At 42.1% G+C, this 23,179-nt stretch overlaps 1 protein-coding gene across 1 annotated transcript in view; it reads left to right on the forward strand.

The window, feature by feature from the left end:
• Positions 1-2,026: 2,026 nt before the first annotated feature.
• ppp1r2 (protein phosphatase 1, regulatory (inhibitor) subunit 2) overlaps positions 2,027-23,179 on the forward strand; it is a 32,828-nt gene continuing 11,675 nt past the window's right edge. Inside the window, exons 1-3 of the mRNA XM_072572526.1 lie at positions 2,027-2,274; positions 7,003-7,110; positions 10,732-10,815. Of these exons, the coding sequence (XP_072428627.1) occupies positions 2,168-2,274; positions 7,003-7,110; positions 10,732-10,815 (299 nt within the window). The 5' untranslated portion in view covers positions 2,027-2,167. The remainder of the gene's footprint in view (positions 2,275-7,002; positions 7,111-10,731; positions 10,816-23,179) is intronic.

The raw sequence follows: 23,179 nt of genomic DNA on the forward strand, positions 1-23,179 counted from the left end.
GTGAACTATAGTCCGGTGAGCCTGACATCAGTGGTGGGCAAGTTGTTGGAGGGAATCCTGAGGGACAGGATGTACATGTATTTGGAAAGGCAAGGACTGATTAGGAATAGTCAACATTGCTTTGTGCGTGGGAAATCATGTCTCACAATCTTGATTGAGTTTTTTGAAGAAGTAACAAAGAAGATTGATGAGGGCAAAGCAGTAGATGTGATCTATATGGACTTCAGTAAGGCGTTCGACAAGGTTCCCCATGGGAGACTGATTAGCAAGGTTAGATATCATGGAATACAGGGAGAACTAGCTATTTGGACACAGAACTGGCTCAAAGGTAGAAAACAGAGGGTGGTGGTGGAGGGTTGTTCTTCAGGCAGGAGGCCTGTGACCAGTGGACGTCAAAATTGGAAGTGTAGTGGACAGTGAAGAGGGTTACCTCACATTACAACAGGATTTGGACCAGATGAGCCAATGGGCTGAGAAGTGGCAGATGGAGTTTAATTCAGATAAATGCGAGGTGCTGCATTTTGGGAAAGTAAATCTTAGCAGGACTTATACACTTAATGGTAAGGTCCTAGGGAGTGTTGCTGAACAAAGAGATCTTGGAGTGCAAGTTCATAGCTTCTTAGAAGTGGATTTGCAGGTAGATAGGATAGTGAAGGCGTTTGGTATGCTTTCCTTTATTGGTCAGAATATTGAGTATAGGAGTTGGGAGGTCATGTTGCGGCTGTACAGGACATTGGTTAGGCCACTGTTGGAATATTGCATGCAATTATGATCTTCCTATCGGAAAGATATTGTGAAACTTGAAAGGGTTCAGAAAAGATTTATAAGGATGTTGCCAGGATTGGAGGATTTGAGCTACAAGGTGAGGCTGAACAGGCTGGGGCTGTTTTCCCTGGAGCATCGGAGGCTGAGGGGTGACCTTATTAGAGGCTTACAAAATTGAGGGGCATGGATAGGATAAATAGACAAAGTTCTTTTCCCTGGGGTGGGGGCGTCCAGAACTAGAGGGCATAGGTTTAGGGTGAGAGGGGAAAGATATAAAAGAGACCTAAGGGGCGACTTTTTCACGCAGAGCATGGTACGTGTATGGAATGAGGATGTAGTGGACGCTGGTACAATTGCAACATTTAAGAGGCATTTGGATGGGTATATGAATAGGAAGAGTTTGGAGGGATATGGGCCAGGTGCTGGCAGGTGGGACTAGATTGGGCTGGGATATCTGGTTGGCATGGATACGTTGGACCATGCTATAAATCTCTGACTCTATGGACAGAAAAGTTTCAGAGGCATATTGGCCAAACACTGACAAATGGCAGTAGTTCAGTTTAGGAGAAAGTGAGGACTGCAGATCAGAGCTGAAAAATGTGTTGCTGGAAAAGCGCAGCATCCAAGGAGCAGGAGAGCTGCTCCTGAAGAAGGGCTCATGTCCGAAACGTCGATTCTCCTGCTCCTTGGATGCTGCCTGACCTGCTGCGCTTTTCCAGCAACACATTTTTCAGTAGTTCAGTTTAGGAAACTTTGTTGGCATGGTGACGGTGGGCTGAATGATCTGTTTCCATACCTCTGACTCTATGACATTACAAACAACTGAATGTGGATTCTCCAGCTGTCTTGAGTGGCACTTTGACGGCGATAAAAAAAAATCTTCCAGCAACCAGATTGATGCAGATGTTAATGTTTTGTAGGACAAGTCAGCACATCTGGCAAGGTCTGGGGGTTCATTTTTGCAGTCTGTTGTAATACTTTTTCATCCAGAATCCGAAGTATTTTGTTTGTATTCGCCCTAACTAGGCCTGCAAGGGTTGGGAGTAGAAGTCATGTGTGATACTATTTGACCGGCAATCATGTGACCATAGCAGGTTGACACACACAAGCAGCAATCATCAGGCCTGGCGGAGAGCAGGCGCAGCCACGCTCTCACCACGCGCTTGTCCTCAGTTCCGGTGCCTCACAATGCGCGTCACCCCCTTTCTCCTTGTTCTCGCGAGAACTTGTGCCGTCACCGGGCGGGGCTTGAGCGCTCTCGCGAGAGTTAGTGCCATCGGAGAATGAGGAGCGCCGCTCCAAGTTGTTGTTGTTCTGGAGGAGGAGGGGAATAGCTCGAAATAGCTTCTCCTGTCCCGGATTCCAGAGCCAGCTTTCCCAGGACACGGAACACCGCTCTGCCATGGCTACTCCCGCACCCATCAAAGGGATTTTAAAAAACAGAAACTCGGTCCCTTCCCAGCAAAACTCGGCGTTGGATCTGTGTCCCGACGAGGAGGAGGAGTACAAGTGAGCTGCTGGAATCAGGCCAGAGGATGGAGGGATGGAGAGATGGAGGGGGGGTGTTACAGGGAGGGAACCTGGAGGGAGATGTAGAGATGGGGGGGGAGGGTTACAAAGAGGGAACGTGGAGGGAGATTGGGAGGGGTGCAGGGAGGGAACGTTGGGGTGGGGAAGGGGTGCAGGGAGGGAACGTTGGGGTGGGGAAGGGGTGCAGGGAGGGAACGTTGGGGGGGGGGGAAGGGGTGCAGGGAGGGAACGTTGGGGTGGGGAAGGGGTGCAGGGAGGGAACGTTGGGGGGGGGAAGGGGTGCAGGGAGGGAACGTTGGGGGGGGGGGGAAGGGGTGCAGGGAGGGAACGTTGGGGGGGGGGGAAGGGGTGCAGGGAGGGAACGTTGGGGGGGGGGAAGGGGTGCAGGGAGGGAACGTTGGGGGGGGGAAGGGGTGCAGGGAGGGAACGTTGGGGGGGGGGAGGGGTGCAGGGAGGGAACGTTGGGGGGGGGGAGGGGTGCAGGGAGGGAACGTTGGGGTGGGGAAGGGGTGCAGGGAGGGAACCTGGAGGGGATTGTGGGGGGGGGGGGTTACAGAGAGGGAACCTGGAGGGGATTGTGGGGGGGGGGTTACAGGGAGGGAACGTTGGGGTGGGGAGGGTACAGGGAGGGAACGTTGGGGTGGGGAGGGTACAGGGAGGGAACGTTGGGGTGGGGAGGAGGGGTACAGGGAGGGAACGTTGGCAGGGGGGGGAAGGGGTGCAGGGAGGGAACGTTGGGGGGGGGAGGGGTACATGGAGGGAACCTGGAGGGGATTGTGGGGGGGGGTTACAGAGAGGGAACCTGGAGGGGATTGTGGGGGGGGGGTTACAGGGAGGGAACGTTGGGGTGGGGAGGGTACAGGGAGGGAACGTTGGGGGGGGGGGGGAGGAGGGGTACAGGGAGGGAACGTTGGGGGGGGAAGGGGTACAGGGAGGGAACGTTGGGGGGGGAAGGGGTACAGGGAGGGAACGTTGGGGGGGGTTACAGGGAGGGAACGTTGGGGGGGGGTTACAGGGAGGGAACGTTGGGGTGGGGAGGGTACAGGGAGGGAACGTTGTGGGGGGGGAGGAGGGGTACAGGGAGGGAACGTTGGGGAGGGGAAGGGGTACAGGGAGGGAACGTTGGGGGGGGGTTACAGGGAGGGAACGTTGGGGGGGGGTTACAGGGAGGGAACGTTGTGGGGGGGGAGGAGGGGTACAGGGAGGGAACGTTGTGGGGGGGGAGGAGGGGTACAGGGAGGGAACGTTGTGGGGGGGGAGGAGGGGTACAGGGAGGGAACGTTGGGGGGGGGAAGGGGTACAGGGAGGGAACGTTGGGGGGGGGGAAGGGATACAGGGAGGGAAAGTTGGGGGGGGGGAAGGGGTACTGGGAGGGAACGTTGGCGGGGGGAAGGGGTACTGGGAGGGAACGTTGGGGGGGGGAAGGGGTGCAGGGAGGGAACGTTGGGGGGGGGAAGGGGTGCAGGGAGGGAACGTTGGGGGGGGGGGAAAGGGGTGCAGGGAGGGAACATTGGGGGGGGGAAGGGGTGCAGGGAGGGAACATTGGGGGGGGGAAGGGGTGCAGGGAGGGAACATTGGGGGTAGAGGGGGGGGGCGGGGAGGGATGGGCAGAGTGTAGGAGGGGGCGCAGGCAGGGGAGGCGGGGGGGAGATCTGTGTGGAGATGGGGTGGGGAGAGCCTGGAGTGAAATGTGGTGGACGGGGAGGGTAGTTGGAGAATGACTCCTTCCTCACCCCCCCTTTCCAGATTCATTCAGGAGAGAGTGGGTGTGTCAGCTGAATTGCGGTTTAAGGTGCATAGTGGGAGGGAATGATTTTTCAGATGCAGACTGATTTAAATGTGTGTAAGGGAGAAAGTACATCATGAGGAGAGTGAAGGATCGAGAGGGAGTTACCAATGCTGACTGGTGCCACCCATCTGAGGTTGGAGGTTCTGAAATAAAATCTGCTTCACTTGTAACACTAAGGCCCCTGATAAGCTGCCCATTAGATTTTGTCACGCATGTATATTGGTTTCTGGTACCTAATTGCAGTTTCCTCTTGTTTGGCTTGTATGTTAATGCAGCATGCTTTTTAATAACTGGCACCTATGGGACCAGGATATTGAATATTCTGGTTGGTCAAGAGGTCCACGTCATCAACGTAAAAACACACACTAAGTGAGAGAAATAAATTTTAGGAGGTATATGCATCACTGTTATACTTTATTATTTAACAAAGATATTTTGTAAATAATGTAGCTTTGCCTTAAATAAGACACTGGCAGGGAGCATTCTCATTCGCATCCATAAGACATAGGAGTGGAAGTAAGGCCATTCGGCCCATCGAGTCCACTCCGCCATTCAATCATGGCTGATGGGCACTTTGACTCCACTTAACCGCATTCTCCCCGTAGCCCTTAATTCCCCGAGACAACAAGAATCTATCAATCTCTGCCTTGAAGACATGTAGCGTCCTAGCCTCCACTGCACTCTGCGGCAATGAATTCCACAGGCCCACCACTCTCTGGCTGAAGAAATGTATCCTTAACTGACTACTTGGCGATCACAATAATGAATTGTGGTCTGAGGTGCAACATGAATTGGTTGCATGATTGCCTCAGTCAGAAGATCTTGGCTTCCTCATCCTGAAACTTTCAGATAAGATGGCATTTCAGTGCAGTATTGAGCATTGTTGTTGCTATATTTTGATATTCCTTAGTCACAGGCAGCTCAGCTCTCGGATGAATGTAAAAGACCCCATTACACTTTTCAAATCCAGGGGAGCTCTGGCCAACACTTAACTCCCAATCAACATTCTAGTCACCAGTCTGATTGCTGTTTGTTGCGTCTTGCTGTGTTCAGCTTGTCTATTGTACTGGACAGTGATTGACACATAGTGGGGATTAGAAATTTCCACTGGTTACTGGATTTCTAATGTTTCAAGTACTGTATATGATTCTACCTTCAAAATAATTTTCTGACTTTCATCTTGCTGCACTTTTGATTTTCAACTTGCATGTTTTTAGCTGATCTCTGGTTCAAACTGTCCAAAGCCCTATGTCTGAACTGCAAAGTATCACAGTTCATGCCAAATCGCTCCAGGGAAAACAGCCCCAGCCTGTTCAGCCTCTCCCTATAGCTCAAATCCTCCAACCCTGGCAACATCCTTGTAAATCTTTTCTGAACCCTTTCAAATTTTGCAACATCTTTCTGATAGGAAGGAGACCAGAATTGCACGCAATATTCCGACAATGGCTGAACCCATGTCCTGTACAGGGGATGAGATTGGGTTGGGATATCTGGTTCGCATGGAATGGTTGGACCGAAAGGTCTGTTTCCATACTGTACATCTCTATGTCTCTATAAATGTCAATTGCTACTACTCAATCGTCTACTTGCTTGGATCTAATTCCTTGACAGGAGGTCCATACTCTGCTTTTGGCCATTTATTGGAGCTTCAGGTTATATGAAAGCGACCAAAGAAGGCAAAGTCTGACATTTCTTGAAATAAACAATCATGTAATTATAGCACTTTTATGACCTGTGGTAAGTCACAGATGATTCTAAACCACTTCAAAAGGGTGGAATTATGAGATTTCAAGTGTAGAAACATTATCTTTCTGTTGTTTACCTCTTTATACAGCCAAGTCTGGACTGATGTGTCCACATGAAACCACCAGAGTGAGCTCAGGTTTTAATATAGTTAGTGCATGTAATATAAGATTATGTCAATACTGACAAGAATAATGTGACCTTTGCTGGGTTGTGTTCATGTGAAAGGAAGCAAAGAACACTTGCTCACTATGCAGTTTCTCCTTGCGACCATAATTTCTAACTTATTGACTGAAGTGCTTTTAAATGCTGACAGATAATGAAAGGTAAATGGTAATTTTTGTTCTTATCTTTCAGTGTCATGCTAAAAGTAGCTGTCAGAGCAAAAGACCACAACTGAAAATCAATGTTATAAAAAATGATTGTCATTATTTCCTCAGACCCAATATCCCACACACTCTCATCCCCCTAAAAGGCTAAATTAATGATGGTTACTGAGCTGTTCAGATGACTGCCCTATACTAAGGGTTAGAAGTTGGGTTACGACAGTTGTTTTGGCACTTTTACACTCCCAAGTAATGGAATGGTTGGCTTGGATAGAATCATTGGTACTTTTTAAATAATACCATGTCTGGCTTCTGGAACTTTTTAGATTTTAATTTTACTCTAGGTGGTTACAGTTACATTGCAGCTTTGATTTCATATGGTCAGGAATCAATTGCTATACAAAATGATGTAAGATTGCTCCATACATTTACAGTACATATGGCTTGATATAAATTGAGGTTTAGCGCCACAATAGTCAGGTGCAATCTGTTGAAGAGTTCTATTAACTTTAAAAATTGAACAATTATCTATGCTGTTATTTGATGTTTTGTTGACCATTTAAGGCATAAATCACATTATATACAATTCAGCTGATCTTAATAGGAAAAAAAGAAACTTATTGGACAATCATTTTATATTTGAGAATGGTGTAGGGTTTTGAGGATGAATGGACTTTTGAGAAGACACATCATTCATTGTCAAATTAGTGTTTTAAAAGGTAGTTAAATAACTGAATAGAATATGAAAAGGGAGTTTTCGTCAGTGGTAATCTTTCCAGATCTATGATTTGAAGTATACAGCAGCAAATTAGTGGATTTTATTGATGTTTGAACATATATCCTTTGCAGTAAAAAGTCTCAAAAATGGGATGAAATGAACATTCTTGCCACTTATCATCCAGAAGGGAAGGACTATGGATTAATGAAAATCGATGAACCGAGTACGCCATACAACAGGTAAATACATTATTTAAGTTGCAAACATCTCCAAACTCAACGAAGTGACTCTTAAGTTCAGGAAAATTTTTAAAAAGCACATTTTAAATTGCACTCCTGTAGTATGAAGTGTTTGAATACTGAATGTTGCAAATCATTACAATTTATGTTTATGCTTATAGCTTTAACAATAAGACAAAGGACAAAATCCTGAAGGTCTTATTGAATAAAAGAACATATCTGCTCTAAGTTTGTGAGAAGATTTGTAGCTCGGGTGCTCGTTGTTGTGGTTCTGTTCGTCGAGCTGGGAATTTGTGTTGTAGACGTTTCGTCCCCTGTCTAGGTGACATCCACAGTGCTTGGGAGCCTCCTGTGAAGCACTTCTGTGATGTTTCCTCCGGCATTTATAGTGATTTGATTGAATCTGTAGATGAATGCCATGCTTCTAGGAATTCCCTGGCTGTTCTCTGTTTGGCTTGTCCTACAATAGTAGTGTTGTCCCAGTCGAACTCATGTTGCTTGTCATCTGTGTGTGTGGCTACTAAGGATAGCTGGTCGTGTCGTTTCGTGGCTAGTTGGTGTCCATTGATGCGGATTGTTAGCTGTCTTCCTGTTTGTCCTATGTAGTATTTCGTGCAGTCCTTGCATGGGAGTTTGTACTGTAGTGTTCAATCAATAAGCACATCGACCTGGACCCAATATACCGATCACTGCAATGGACAGCTGGAACTGACAGCCGGAAGCGGCAGAGACAAACCACTATAAATGCCGGAGGAAACATCACGGAAGCGCTTCACAGGAGGCTCCCAAGCACTGAGGATGTCACCTAGACAGGGCACGAAACGTCTGCAACACAAATTCCCAGCTCAGTGAACACCACCACAACAATATTCTTTTATATTTCTAAATATAACAGTGAATTTAACCTGGAACCATTGTGTTATGCAGATTTTACTTTTGGGATTAAATACCTTTACAAATAATTGATTCAAGTTTAACTTGCAACTTCTAAATTTCTGTAATTGTGAAAAGTAACTTAATTGGAGAGAATGGCAGCTTTTAATGGACACTCAGTCCAATGACACTCACTTGATACTTCCACTGGTTGGTACCGTTTACTTTTTATCTCTAGCTGCTAATGTTAGGTTCTTTTCCGAAGGTTTCACACATGAGATGCAATTTGCACACACCATCTTCTGCAAACAGTTAAAGTTTATTAAAGCTGTACAAGCTAGGTGACCCCTCTGATACTCTTCGCAAGCGTGCAAAGTCGAGTCAGAAAAAGAATCCTGAACAAAGAAAATGCATCCCCTTTATACAGATCAGTTGGCAATGCTTACAGATGCTCTGGCCAATTCTCCCCCTCAAAGAAACGCCACACATTACCCCAGGTGCAATGGTAGGATGAGATCATTCTCTAGGATAATGCAAATGCTAATTCCCTAGTCCTGGGGAATCGTTATGCAGACAATTTTCTGACTTTGACTCCCCAAGAAAATGTAGGTGAGATGTGTCCTAGCTTTGGGGTGGCTCTGTGTCTTCCTCTGCTAATGTAGGTTTATGGGTCTTAGCATCAGCGATGATCATGCAAGTGAACCTGATTTTCTGGGGATGGCTATGAAAGTATGGAAGAGATTAAAATCATAGTTTAACTTATAATAGTAGGGGTAATGGTAACGAATGACTGTCTAATTGGAGTGGGAGCCATTCGTATTCCTGCCTGTTGTCCCCCACCCACTTCCAGAATGTTCAGTCAGTGCAGTTTAACATTACTTTAATGTCCAGAGAGAAATTTCCATTTAATCTTTTAACATTATACCAAGCTGGTTGGACTTCTGTGTGCACGAGACAATTGAGCACAAGTCAATGTGATTTGTTTTTTCATCTAACGAACTCTGAGCTGTTAGTGGGATTCTTTTCAATTGGAAAAGCAAGTACTGATTTAAACTTTGTTACATTCTTTTATTTTGAATTTTTAAAGTTTTGTCAAACGCACTTTGTTACATTGCTAAGTATCATGGTTTTCAAAACAAACAGAAAAAGCAACTATTTTCAAAAACAGTTTTTCACAATGGTAATTTTATTGAATCATGGAAAGAACTGATTGCTCTTTATCTGATAGTACTTTTACATTTGGACCAAGAAAAAAGAAAGAAATTTGTACTGTAAAGGATAATATTTTGATTGGCTGGTTCATGTTATAAAAAACATCAAATGAAAGATAATTTCACTTTCAGTATGTTTATGATGAGAATAATTCTGAATGTGAATGTGAGTATTTTTTCCATAGCTTCCGTGGGTGAATAAAACATTTAACCGATAAACGGGTATTGTCATGGCCTCTAGCCGCACTTGCATACAACAGTTTAAGTGGAAGCGGTACAATTTAATATTTGCTGCTTTGTCATTTCTGTATTGCACAGTTCTCTTGCATGGCTTCCAAGTAAAGCTGAATAGCCTCTTAAACATATATGTTCAAAGTCTGTTAGTATGCATGTATAGCTGAATAGTAGTGCACACTTTGGGTAAAATACTTATAAAATATTGTATAAGAATTAAAGAACTACACCAGCATACACTCCATTAGCAAATATATTACATTTTAATTTGGGCAAACAGCTATCAGCGTTTAGAAGAATTCTGTAAACCTAAAAATTGTTTTTCTCCAGTATTAAGTAGTACTTGAGTTTTCTTTTAATTATCCCATTAGAAGCCTTTCCATTTGAATCTCTTTGAAACTCTGATTTTTATGTATTAAGCATTATGAGTCAACCCACATTTGAAAGTAACTATTCATATTGTATTGATGAAAAATCAAATAGATCTATTGGGAGTTTCAGGACTTAGTGGTGTACATCTGCAAGATATGCATATACCTTGACTCCATAAAATCTTTGATTTTGCTGGCATGATTCTGAATGCTTTTTCTTCTAGTGGGAACCCATAAGACTTCTTTCTATAGTATGCAAGAACTCATGTCCAAATGATACATCCAGATATGTGGGCGGCACGATGGCACAGTGGTTAGCACTGCTGCCTCACAGCGCCAGACACCCGGGTTCAATTCCCACCTCAGGTGACTGACTGTGTGGAGTTTGCACATTCTCCCCGTGTCGGCGTGGGTTTCCTCCGGGTGCTCCAGTTTCCTCCCACAGTCCAAAGATGTGCAGGTTAGGTAAATTGGCCATGCTAAGTTGCCCGTAGTGTTAGGTAAGGGGTAAATGTAGGGGTATGGGTGGGTTGCACTTCAGCAGGGCGGTGTGGACTTGTTGGGTTGAAGGGCCTGTTTCCACACTGTAAGTAATCTAATCATATACACAAAGTAATCAGAAAACCCAGAAATTCACGAATAGTATTTACCACTAAATCATTCTGCTTTTAGGTTTCAGTTAAACTGAATTTTTATAATTCATTAATTAAAAAGTACAAGTGCGCTGTGTCATATGCTATACTTCAATATGCAAGTTGAACACTGCAGGGATTGAAGGTCACAGTAGAACCGATGTTTTGAATAGGTTTAAAAATGTATACTAACAGAATGAAATATTATAAGAATTTTTAAGTAAATCTAACTTTTCAAATTGTTAATGATGTTGCATTGTCATTGGGAACAAAATCTTTTTTTGTGTCTTCTTTGCACAGGATGATAGTAGGTGATGATGATGAATCTGCAATGAGTGACTCTGAATCAAATGTAAATATTACCGCAGAAATACTAGCAAAAAAGTGAGTATGTAATCTGTTCAAGGTCTGAATCTCCTTGGTGTGAGTTACATTCCTTTGATATTAAAAAAAATTCTGTTTGGTTTCAGTGAAGTTGCCCTCCTGTAATTTATTTTATTTCAGATTTGAGATGTGAAATAGTATTGAAAAATATATATACTTGGATGCTTTGAGGTTTGTGTTCAGTGAAAGATGTTGCAAAATAATTTCTCTCTTTTGCAGTTTTATATTATGTTGACTAAAAACATTAGGCTGGAAATAAAGTAAACTCAATTAACATTTTTCATATTTCCTTGCTGCACGTTTTGTATTGTACAGAACTAGATCAGTTGGAAATGACTGTGTGCTTGTTTTGGTGTTCTTAGATTTACAGCGTTTATATTCCAGATCACTGAAGGGAATACAAGTGCAACTAAAAGATGTGATGGAAACTTTTAATATTTAGGTTTTGGCTTTCCCAAGTTTGGTAAATTTGAAAATAGAAGGAATCTACGGTGGCAGTATTGAAAGTCTTTATATAGTTAAGGAATATTTAATCTAAAAATTAAAATAAAAAGGCGTGACAAAAATATTAATACTGTCGTTTGTGCCTGTAGTCATATCTTTTTAAGGTGCCAGTAACCCTGTTGATTTCTTTCTTCCTTCATCTTTAGTTTAGGATTGCCTAAGATGGGTAGATAGGACAACAATCAGAATATGGGTGTGTGCTGAAAGGCACTGTTGCAAATCCAGATGTTGGATTAACACAATTTAAGTTTAAACCCTGTATCCAAGACATCATTAGTTTCTTTTGAAAGGTTTGGTTGTGGAAAGGTATTATTTAGTTTGCAAATACTAGTGCTAATGGGCACCCTGTTGGTTTCCAGTAAGCTTATTTACTAATCAGGCATCTATTCCATATAGTAGAGTCTGGTTCTCTCTGCCGTTTATACAATTAATTCTCAAGTATATAAAATCTCTGGCTAAAACCCAGTTCTACTTTCCCATAACAAAAACAGAAGTTCGTGGAAAAGCTCAGCAGATCTCGAAACATTTGTGAACAGAAATCAAAGTTAATGTTGAGTGCGGTGATCCTTCCTCAGAATTTACTTTTCAGTATATGCTATTCCGATCCTGTTACATCAGAGTAAAATGTGAATACAATCTACCAGAAAAACTAATAAAGGCTTGCATAGGTATAGGTATGTAAAAAGGAAATGTTTGGGTAAAACAAATATCAGTCCATTAGAACACAGTCAAGAAAATGCATTATGAGGAATAGAGAAATGGTCCGGAAGCTAAATGATAACTTTGTCTGTTTTCAATGAGGAAGATACGAGAAGGAGAGGTCCCCATGGCTAGGGGAATGAGGGGTTAAAGGAAATTAATGTCAGTAAAAGATTTTATACTGGTAAATGCCCAGGGTGTTGAAGGAGGTAGGAAGAGAAATATTTGATGCAGTAGTGATTGTCTTCCAAAATTCTGTTGATTCTGAAACTATTCCTCCGGATTGGAAGGTAGCAAATGTTTACCCAGTGTTTAAGAAAGGAGTGACAGAGAAAACTTGGAACTGTAGACCTGTTACTCTTGCATCAGTAATAGGGAAAATGTTACAATCTACGATAGAGGACAAGATACATAGTTGGCTGATCAATGAACTGATTGGCAAGCTGCCAGTTGAGTGGGAAATTTTGTTTGGTGAACTTGCTGGAGGTTTTTGAAGATGTTACTGACAAATTTGGTAAAGGAGGTCGATGGTGTATTGTCTTTAGGTTTTCAGAAGGCTTTTGATGAAGTCCCCCAGAAGACCTGGCTATAAAAGTTAAAGTACATTGGAAATGAGGCAGTGTACTGGTGTGGATGAATAATTGGCTAACAGACCAAAAACTAAGTATAGAATTAAATCGGTCATTCTTGTTTTAGCGGACTATGATTAGATGGGAACCATAAGGATCGGCATTTGGCCCTAGGTGTTCACAATGTATGTCAACAATTTAGAGTTGGGACCAAATTTAATATTTATGAGTTTGTGGAACATACAAAGCTAAGTGGAAATTCAGATTATCAGGAAGCTGTAAAATAGCATTAAGAGGATTTGGGAGAAGCTTCATGATTGGTTTAGATCATGGCATATACAATATGAAGTGGAAAAATCCACATTGGTTGGAGAAGTAGATGTGCTGATATTTCTTAACTGGTAAAAAAAAATTGAAAAATGTCGATGTACAAAGGAAGCTAGGGAATGTTATAGATAAATCATTCAAGAATAGCAAGCTAGCGAGTTATGGGAAGACCTGTAGCTCAAGTTGAGGTTCCAGCTCAGTGAGCAAACTTACACCAGGATAGCAAGCTTTTGGGAAGGCTAATGAAACATTTAGTCTTTATTGTAAGAGGATTTGAGTACAGCAATAGTAAAGTGTTGTTGCAGTTGCATGTGAACTTGGGTAGTCTACACCTAGAGGTTTGATGTGCTTATCTCAGGAAAGATTATTGCCATAGAGGGAGTGCAACAAAAGTTCAGACTTCTTCCAGGAAAGGTCGGACTGGCCTGTGAGGAGAGATTGGGCCAGTATTCTCACTAATCTCAAAGAATGAGAAATTATCTTGTTAAAACTTACAAATACTTGAAGGCTTGTTGCAAATAAGATCTCCTCCCCCACCCCCGAGTGGGAGTCTAGAACCAGGAGACAGCATTTTAAAATAAGGGGATGCCACATAATCTGAGCAGAGGCAAACATATTTTGAGTTAGAGGATTGAGAATCTTTGGAATTTGCTACCATCGAGAGTGATAGAAGCTCAGACTTTGTGTACGTTTAAGGTATAGATTACCAGTGGTATACAGGGCAAAGGTGATGGGTGGGTGGGTAAAGGACATTGAAGTATTTGATCAGCCATGATCAAATCGAATGGTCGGACAAGCTCAACTGACTGAATGGTCTACACCCTTTCGCGTTTTCTGAAATAACTTGGTAACGTTCATGTTTGTTTCTTTTTGAATCTTGTCCAACATGTGATTTAAGTTTTTTTGCTGTGGAAGAAAGTGTGCTGTCTGATGATTTTGATTACCCTTCTTGAAGTTGTTCAGTTCTAGGTATTGGCCTAGGATCAATTTTATTGATATAGCACCAATTTTGTTTTGTCTGTATGTATATAAGGGGTTTAGGGCTAAATGAGGTTTAGAGTTTTAACTAATATGTACATTGACAGTTCATAGTTGTTTATCGTGGTTAGAATCTGCTTATTTCTAATAAATAATAGTTTTCGGTCAAGTACCGAAGCGTGGTCCGTAGTTTTATTTTGCGAGAAAAACATTTTTTGACTTTACACAAATATAAAGTTATTGAAAATGTAACAAATACTAGTATAATAAAGAAAAATGCAAATTACAATGCAACTACTGTCTACTAACTACTAAACTATCGTATAATTCAAAACAAAGCCTAACATTGTGTAAAACAGCATTAATAAATAAGTGATTAATAAAACAAAAATAACCCAAAAGAACACACAAACACAACAGCAATGCTCAGCACAAAGCTCCCAAACAAAAGAATGGGAGCGTTGTATATATACCAGTATTAACTGAGGAGTCCCCCTTCCAAGGTCCAGGGCTCAGGAAACCTAACCATCCTGGTTAAACAAAGTTAAGTTAAGATAGTAGACAAATCTGTATCCAAATAACTCAAAGGGCTTCGGTGCCTTATAAAAAAAAAAGGTCTGTTGTGTGGTGCATCACGTTTGTAAAAAAAAAAATCAGTGGGAATATGCTCCATAATTAATTTCCGCCATCCCAGCAAGCCTGGTGGGTTCTCACACACCCAATTCATCAGAATATTCTTCAGTGCACCGTAAGTAAGAGTATTAAATAGCTTCTTCCCATGCCCATTTAAAGACGATAAACACAGTAGACTTAGGAGGGGAGTTATCGGGTCTACTTTAACTTCGGTCCTCAATACCCTCCCGATCTCTCCCGCCACAGCGCTCCAATAAACAGAGTCTTTGGTATGTCCGGAAACAATGGGTAAGAGCACCTTCACTTATTTTACATTTGGAGCACATTGAAGATGCCTCTTTTTTTTTTAAAACTTTGCCAGACGATGCACAATTTTTAACTGCATAGCGCATGTCCTACTACAGATTGAGATCTTTCGCACATTCTCCCATATGCCCTCCACATCTCAGAAGAGATCTCCACTCCTAGCTCTTGCTCCCAGGCCCCTCATAACCGGTTAATATCCTGCCAGGCTCTGCCACCCAGCAGGCGATAGAGGGCACTAACTGTGAGAGTGCTTATGGAATGTAGCAACAACTTCTCTGTATCGGGCCTATAGGGCTTAGTGAGAAGTGAAGTCATCTTCTGGATGAAATCCCTAACCTGAATAAAACCGGAAAAGGTCTCTGCTGGGTAACCCATATTTGCAGCTCAATTGCTCGAAAGACATCAGAACCTCCCCCCTCTAATAATTCTCCCAAACTGGAAATTCCTCTCACTGCCCACAGTTTGAACCCTGAGTCCATCATCCCTGGTCGGAACTCCGACATACCAACTATGGGGGTGAGTGGTGAAGTCTGGGAGAAGCAACCCTTACTCTGACACGTCGCCAGCCATGCCTTGACTGTACTAATAACACTGGGTTCGGCAGTGGTCCATAACTGTCCTCATCTTATCCATGAACAACAGGTTAATGAGAGGGCACTTTGCTGGAGGCCTCAATATCCAGCCTGGATTGTTACCTGCCCAGTCGCGCACACAAGATAGCAGGGAACTCAATTGATACCTGATGTCTGGGAAATCAATTCCTCCCCATCTTTGAGGCAAATGCAATTTAGTAAATTTGATGAGGGGCCGTCCATGATGCCAGACAAAGGAATTAACCCACCCCATACGTTTCTGCAGCATTGACCTGGGAAACATTATAGGGCGCGTACGCATGGGATAAAGCAAAAATGCGGAATCATATTCATCTTAATGACGATTATTTGGCCCAACCATGAAATTGGAAGAGCCTCCCATCTCTGGAGATCCTGACTAATACTGTCAAGCAAGTTAGCAAAGTTAGTCGGAAATTACTGATCAAACATGGGGGTGATAGTAAAAGTGCCGAGGTATCTGAACCTTGCCAGTGACCACTTACAAGGTAAGCTAGGGCCACCTTTAACCTCTGGTACTTCCTTTAGGTTCCACAAAGGCATAGCCTCCGATTTTGCAAAGTTGATTCTATATCCTGAAGTAGCCCTAAATGAATTGATGCATTGTATCAAATTGGGTACAGGGGTCATCAGGTCCGATTAAAAACAGAAGGACATCATCTGCATACAGTGTAATCTTGTGTACCCTCAATCTCACTTCCGGAGCAGTTACGTGGACAGTCTGTCGCATGACCTCTGCTAGCGGCTCTGTCACCAACATAAACAATAATGGTGAAAGGGGGGCGACCTTAATGACTACCCTTATCAATCCTAAAGTTCCCAGACTTCACCCTGCTAGTGATGACTGCGGCCAGAGGGTGGCAATATAAAACCTCCACCCACCCAGCAAAGTCCCTACCCAACCCAAACAGCTCTAAAGCATAAAAGAGATATGGCCATTCCACCCGGTCAAATGCTTTCTCTGCATCTAAGGAAATCTCCAACTCCTGAATCAACCATTGCTGACTTAACTTGGAGTATATTCAGCAACCGTATATTCAGCAATTATTAGAAGACCTACGGTATCTTATGAAACCTGTCTGGTCCTCTTTGAAAATATGGGCCAACACCACCTTCAATCTCAGCGCCAAGATCTTAGACAGAATCTTGAAATCTGAATTTAATAGAGAGATGGACCTGTATGAGGTGCGATCCTCAGGAACCTTGTCCTTCTTAAGAATGAAAGAAATATTAGCTTCTCTCAAAGGTGGTGGTAAGCATTCGTGTATATAGGAGTGATTGTACATCTCCAGCATCGGCCCTGACAGAATCCCTATAAACTCCTTAAGTCTCACCCAGGAGGCCATCAGGGCCAGGATTTTCCACGCTGCAGTTGCCTCACTACTTCCTGTATTTCCTGAAATGTCATGGAGGCATTAAGAAGCCTGTTCCAAGGTTACCTCTGGGAGGTCCAGGCTCTTTAAAAAAGGCTCCATTTTGGTCCACCTGTCCTCACGACCTTTAGACTGTTGCAATTCCGAGTAAAAACTAAGAAATGCCTCATTAATCCTTTTAGAATTGTATGTAAGGACCCTGGGTTTCATGCAACAGAGCGATATCAACCCTTTCATTCTTAAAGCTAGAAAGCACATTTTTCCTTTTAACAGGCAAATTACTTCCCTTGATGTACCAGGTGCACCATTTAACAAGACACTTAGCCGCATCCTTTTCAGACACCCTTGAGCCCCCAGGAGGGAGAGCCCTGCCTTAAAAGGTGCCGGGTGCAAGTAAATAAAGACAGTCGCAGAATTGTGTATACAAAAAAACTACTCGATCATAACTACAAACAACTATTGCTACCAAATAACTCCAAAGAAAACCAACTATAAAACCTTGAAAGGGAGACTGTCTGTCTATTTTAAAGTATCTACAAAGTTCTTAGCTTTATCTGCTGAGTCAAATGTATAAACTGAGTCCTCGTGGCTGAAATGGAGCACTGCGGGGTACCTCATGGAGTACTGGATGCCCAGGTTCCTCAGCCTCTTTTTAACTTCATCAAAGGGCTTCCTCTTTTGAATTACAGCTGCTGAGAAATCCTGAAAAAACATGATTTTTGACCCCTTGTGCAGCAGTGCCTGTGGGTCTTTTCCCAGTGATGAGGCTTCTATCACTTTCTGCTTGTCCTTGTATGAGTGGAAGTGCACTAGGAGTGGGCAGGGACAACTCTACCGGCCCACCAGACCTGTGCACTGCGATCTGTAGGCCCTTTCGATCTACAGCTGGCTGGACTCTATTTGAAGGCCCAGGATCTACGGCAGCCAGTTTTCAAAGAAGCTGACTGGCTACCCACCTTCACCCTCCAGGAGTCTAACAATCTGAAGATTTGTCCTCCGACCTGGTCTCGTAAGGTCCACACCTCCCGCTCCAGTACCTGGATCTGACCGGCTGTGGAATCGATTGCCGCTTTTGAGGCTGTGGTTTGACCCTCCGTCCGCACCCTTAGGCCCTGGAGCTCCCGTTCATGCTTCTGCAGCATGGATGTGATTGGTTGGACCTGGCACAGATCTCCTCACTGATCTCCCCAATCGCAGTTCCAACCTTCAAGGCAAGTCTTGCCATCGCCGCTGCCAATTCCTGTGAGTCTGTCGGGTCCCCTGGGGGTTTGGGAAAGGCTGCTGCTGCGGCCTCTGGTGTGCCCGGTGCTCCAAGGAAGTGTCCTCCCTGCTGCAGTTTGCTTGCTGCTTTTCCTTTTGGCATCCTTCCCACTCCCAAATATTAATGAATGTGTTCTGTAAGGTTTTAAACTAATAATTCCTTCAACCAATATGCTTTGGCTGTTAGGCAGAGCCATCCACGGTAGTTCTACAGAATTGCCACCATCTTGTCGAGTCCCCGATCCGTATGTTCTATTAACTTAGGTCTATTTGATTGGTAATTTCAGGTCTTTACATGCTTGGATAAATTTTCTTATGGCTCCTGGAATAACTAGGCTTGATTTCCAGTACGCTACCCCAGAGAGACATGAAACCCTTTCCTTTTGCACTGCCGTTGAATGTTCAGTGCAAAAGGCACTACAATTCAATGGTAAGACCATAAGAAATAGGAACAGAATTAGGCTGTTTCGCCCCTGAAGCCTGCTGCTCATCCAGTAGGATCATGGCTGATCTGACATTCCTCATGACGACTTTCCTGCACTTTTCCCATAACTCTTGATGCCCTTACTGATTAAGGATCTAACAATTTCAACCTTAAACTTACACCAGGACTCTTACGCCACAGCTCTCTGTTGTCAAGAATTCCATAGACATTCCTTTGAGAAAATAAATTTGTCCTGACCTCGGTATTAAATTGGAGGCCCTTTATTTTGAAAGTATGCCCTCCAGTCCTAAACTTTCCCATGAGGGGAAGCACCCTCTTAGCATTTACCCTCTCAATCCCTGTAAGAATCTTATGTTCTAATGTGATCACCTCTCATTCTTCTAAGTGTCAATGAGTAGAATCCCAATCTGTTTAGCCTTTGCCATTTAGACAATCCCTGTATATACAGGATCATCCCAGTGAACTGCTTCTAATGAAGCGATGTATTTACTGAAATAAAGGGACCAAAACTGCTCTCAGTACTCTGGACAACCACCTGATGAAGAAGCAGCACTTTGAAAGCTAGTTCTTCCAAATAAACATGTTGGACTCTCACCTGGTGTTGTGTAGCCTTTTGACAGAACACTGGATGTAGTCTCACTTGCACCTCGTACAGTTGCAGTAAGACCTCCCTATTCTTATAGTCCAACCCTTTTGAATTAAGGGTCAACGTTTCATTAATCTTAGTGTTTACCAACAGTACATTTGTGCTAGCTTTTTGTGTTTCATTGATAAGACCCTTTGTGTTGCAATTTTTCTCCATTTAAACAATATTCTGCTCTCCCTTACAAAATGAGCAATTTCACATTTTGCCATATTCTATTTGTCATCATTTGCCTACTTATTTAACCTATCGATGTCTCTCTCAACTGTTGGTATCCCTCTTGCAACCTGCCTTTCCATGTATTTTTGTTATCTGCAAATTTGACTACAGTATATTCACTTTCTTCAAGTCACTAACATATATTGTAAACAGCTGCGGTCTGAGTATTGATCCCTGTGCAATCCCACTGGTTATGGGTTGCCAACCTGAAAAAGAACCCCTTATCCCCACTTGCTGTTTCCGGCCGATTAGCCAATTCTCTATCTATATTACCTCCAATACCAGAGGCTCTTTACTAATGACTTGAGCTTTTGTGATGTACCTTGTTGAAGGTCTTCTTTAAGTCCAAATACAACAAGTTTACTGGTTTCTCTTCTGTCCACTCTGGTTGAGACTTCCTCAATAAACTAATAAGACAGTCAGACACTATATTTCTCTTTCATGAAGCTGTATTGACTTTGCTTAATTAGTCTGATCTTCCAAATGTTCTGCTATTGCTTCCTTAATGCCTGAGTCCACTACTCTTTCAACAAATGATGCGAGGCTAATTGGCCTATAGTTACTGACTTTTTGCCTCCATTTTTGAAAACTGGTATTGCATTGGCAGTTTTCCAATCCCTTGGTACTTCTCCAGAATTCAAGAATTTTTAGGAAAATTACAACCCAATGTGCACACACTCTTTAAGTATCCTAGGATGCAAATCAGGGTACTTGTCTGCCTTTAGCCCCATTTGTTTGTCTTCTGCTACTTGTCTAGTGATGGTGACATTCATGTCCAACCAGTAAGAAAGTGATTCTCCAAAGGTGGAGTTCCATCCTGTTTGACACTAGAATCAATTTGGATCTTGGCAGAAAGTTTACAGTGCAAGTTTAACATTGCTTTGAACGTACAGTTTCAGAATGACACTGAATTTCTGCTGTGAGTAAACAAAATAGAATTAGAGTAAACTAGTAAGAAACAAAAACGGTGAGTAAAAGCCTTCATAAGTCTGTTTGAAAGGAAAAGATTAGCAAAAGCAAATATGGACTCTTTATGAGCCGAGTCAGGAGAGAGAAAGGAAAAGGCAGAGAAGAGGAAATTACTAAAAAAAACTCCCAAAATAATAAGGCTACTAGTATAAACTAGGAGCTGTGAAATACTCATTTTTGTTTTTAAAAGAATGTATTAGTAAAATAATAGGTTTAAAGTAGACAAATTATTTGAATTGGATCATCTATATCCTCACTGTTGAACGAAGTGAATGTGGGGATAGTCAGTGTATTAATAGTTTTGTTTCAAAATTCTAATGACTTTGGAGCGATTCCTGCATATTGGAGGGTGACTAGTATAACCCCACTATTTAAGGAGGGAGCGAGAAAACAGAAGATTTCCACATCTTTTAGCCAATATCAATCATAAAGAAAATGTGAAAATCTTGAATAAAGCACATGATAACAATATACTTAAAATATAATGATAGAATTGGGCAGAGTCAACATCCATTAATGAAAAAAATAAAGTTTAACAAATCTGGTGGTGTTTTTGAGAATGTGACTAGCAGAATAGATAAGAGATGACCAGTGAATGTGGTATGTTTAGATTTTCAGCAAGCTTTTGAAAAGTCCCACACAAGAGTTTAATAAACAATATTACAACATTGGAGAGAATATTCTGGAATGGATTGCAAACTGTTTAATGGACAGAAAAGAGATAACAGGAAAAATGAATCTTTTTGGATTGGCAGGCTGTGACTAATGGGATAGCAAAGGATCGTTGTTTGGGTTTCAACTTTTCAAGTCTCAAACATTTATTTGGATTCCAAGATTAATCATTAACATTTTCCAAATTTAGAGATGGCACAGAACTAGGTAGAAGTATGAGTTGTGAGGAGGATACAAAGACACTTCAGTGGGATTTGCCAGCCAATTAAGTGAGCAGGCAAAAAATTGACAGAAGGAATACAATGTAGAGGAATGGTTTATTCACTTTTGCAGGGAAAACAGAAACACCAAATATTTCTTAAGTGGTGATAGGCTGGGAAAAGTTGAGTCTCAAAGAGATTTGAATGTCTTTGTTCATGAATCACTAATTTAACTTAGTTTGAATGCCAACAACATTCTCACAAGATAACTCAATTGATCACTCTAATAAAAGAGAAAGGGTTTGATTTCATTGCCATAATGCATATTTGACCGTAGGGTGACCAAAACTGGGAACTGAATATTAAAGAATATTTAATATTTTGAAAGGATTAGGCAAAAATGAAAGAGGTGAGTAGTGCTAATAATAAAGAATGGGATCAGTAAGTTGGCAAAAGAAAATTTGCAATGAAAGAATAAGATGTAGAAACTCTGGGTGAAGCTACGAGAAAACCTGTATTGATAGGAATGTTTTCTTGTTCACCAAACAGTGGTGGTAATATAGGAGAAAGTGAGGACTGCAGATGCTGGAGATCAGAGCTGAAAATGTGTTGGTGGAAAAGTGCAGTAGGTCAGACAGCATCCAAGGAGCAGGAGAATCGGCGTTTCGGGCATGAGCTCTTCTTCAGGAATGAGAAAAGTGTGCCAAGCAGGCTAAAATAAAAGGTAGGGAGAAGGGACTTGGGGGAGGTGCATTGGAAATGCGATAGGTATCCAACGCCCCTCCTCCCTACCTTTTATCTTAGCCTGCTTGGCACACTTTCCTCATTCCTGAAGAAGGGCTCATGCCCGAAACGTTGATTCTCCTGCTCCTTGGTAATATAGGGCATAGTATAAATTGGGAAATGAAAGTGCATGTAAAAAGGGAAATACAATCCTCATAATGGTTTCAATTTACATGTAGACTGGTTAATCTAATTAGTACCAATATTGTGGAAGAGTTATTCCTGCAATTCGTTTGAGATGATTGTGATAATCCAAGAGTGACATGTTGAGGAATCAGCACTATTTTAGATTCAATATTATGCTATGGGAATGATCTAATAACCCCATTGTTTTTAAGAGAAACCTTAGAAACTGGTGAAAATGATTGTAAAATGATTGAGCATTCCATTTAAATTTGAATATGCTGTACTTCAATCTGAAATTATGGGTCTAACAATTGAAACAAAGGCAATTATGAAGCTATGTGGACATTGTTCAATCTACCACAGCCAATCATTGAAAAGGTATGACAGTAGATAGACGATAGTTAGCATTTAAAGAATTAATGCTGGATTTTTAAGCATTAAGTGTATAACATCAAAGACTTACAAAGGTGCTTTTAAAAAAAAGCTATAATCCTGCGGATTGTTAGAATTCAAAGAATGAAGAAATGATAAGGAATGAGAGAATTAAAAAAAAATGTAAAATAGCAAGAAATAATTGATATTTTTTATAGGTATGTATAAAAGAAAACCGTAACTAAGACATATGAATCCAGAGCAGGATACAGGTCGTTCTTCTGTAATGTGTGTTTTGTTAATGCAAATTTGTTGGATTGAGAATGATAAATTGGGTACACTTTCTGAAGCAAGAAATTTTAAAGCGTGAACTGGCTAGAGTGTGATTCCGGCCACAGTAGTTAAATAGTGTTATTGTAACATGATTTCCTTAACACAGGGTTGCACAAGAATGGCAGAACCAACTGTAATTTGTGATAGAATTGGTGAAGCAATGAAATAAATACTTAAAGACACAGGATATCTCCCTGCAAGTATTAAGATTCAAGGGTCTAGTGAGAACTTGAAACTGAAATAAAATATTAGTAAAAAGGCTAGTTTTGGAGTATTTAATGAGACCACAAGTTGACACAATCTTCAGCTTTGAACTTAACCTATTCTTAATCTGCCAATCAT

The sequence above is a fragment of the Chiloscyllium punctatum genome, chromosome 6 (genome assembly GCF_047496795.1).
Source record: "Chiloscyllium punctatum isolate Juve2018m chromosome 6, sChiPun1.3, whole genome shotgun sequence".
NCBI lineage: Eukaryota > Metazoa > Chordata > Chondrichthyes > Orectolobiformes > Hemiscylliidae > Chiloscyllium > Chiloscyllium punctatum.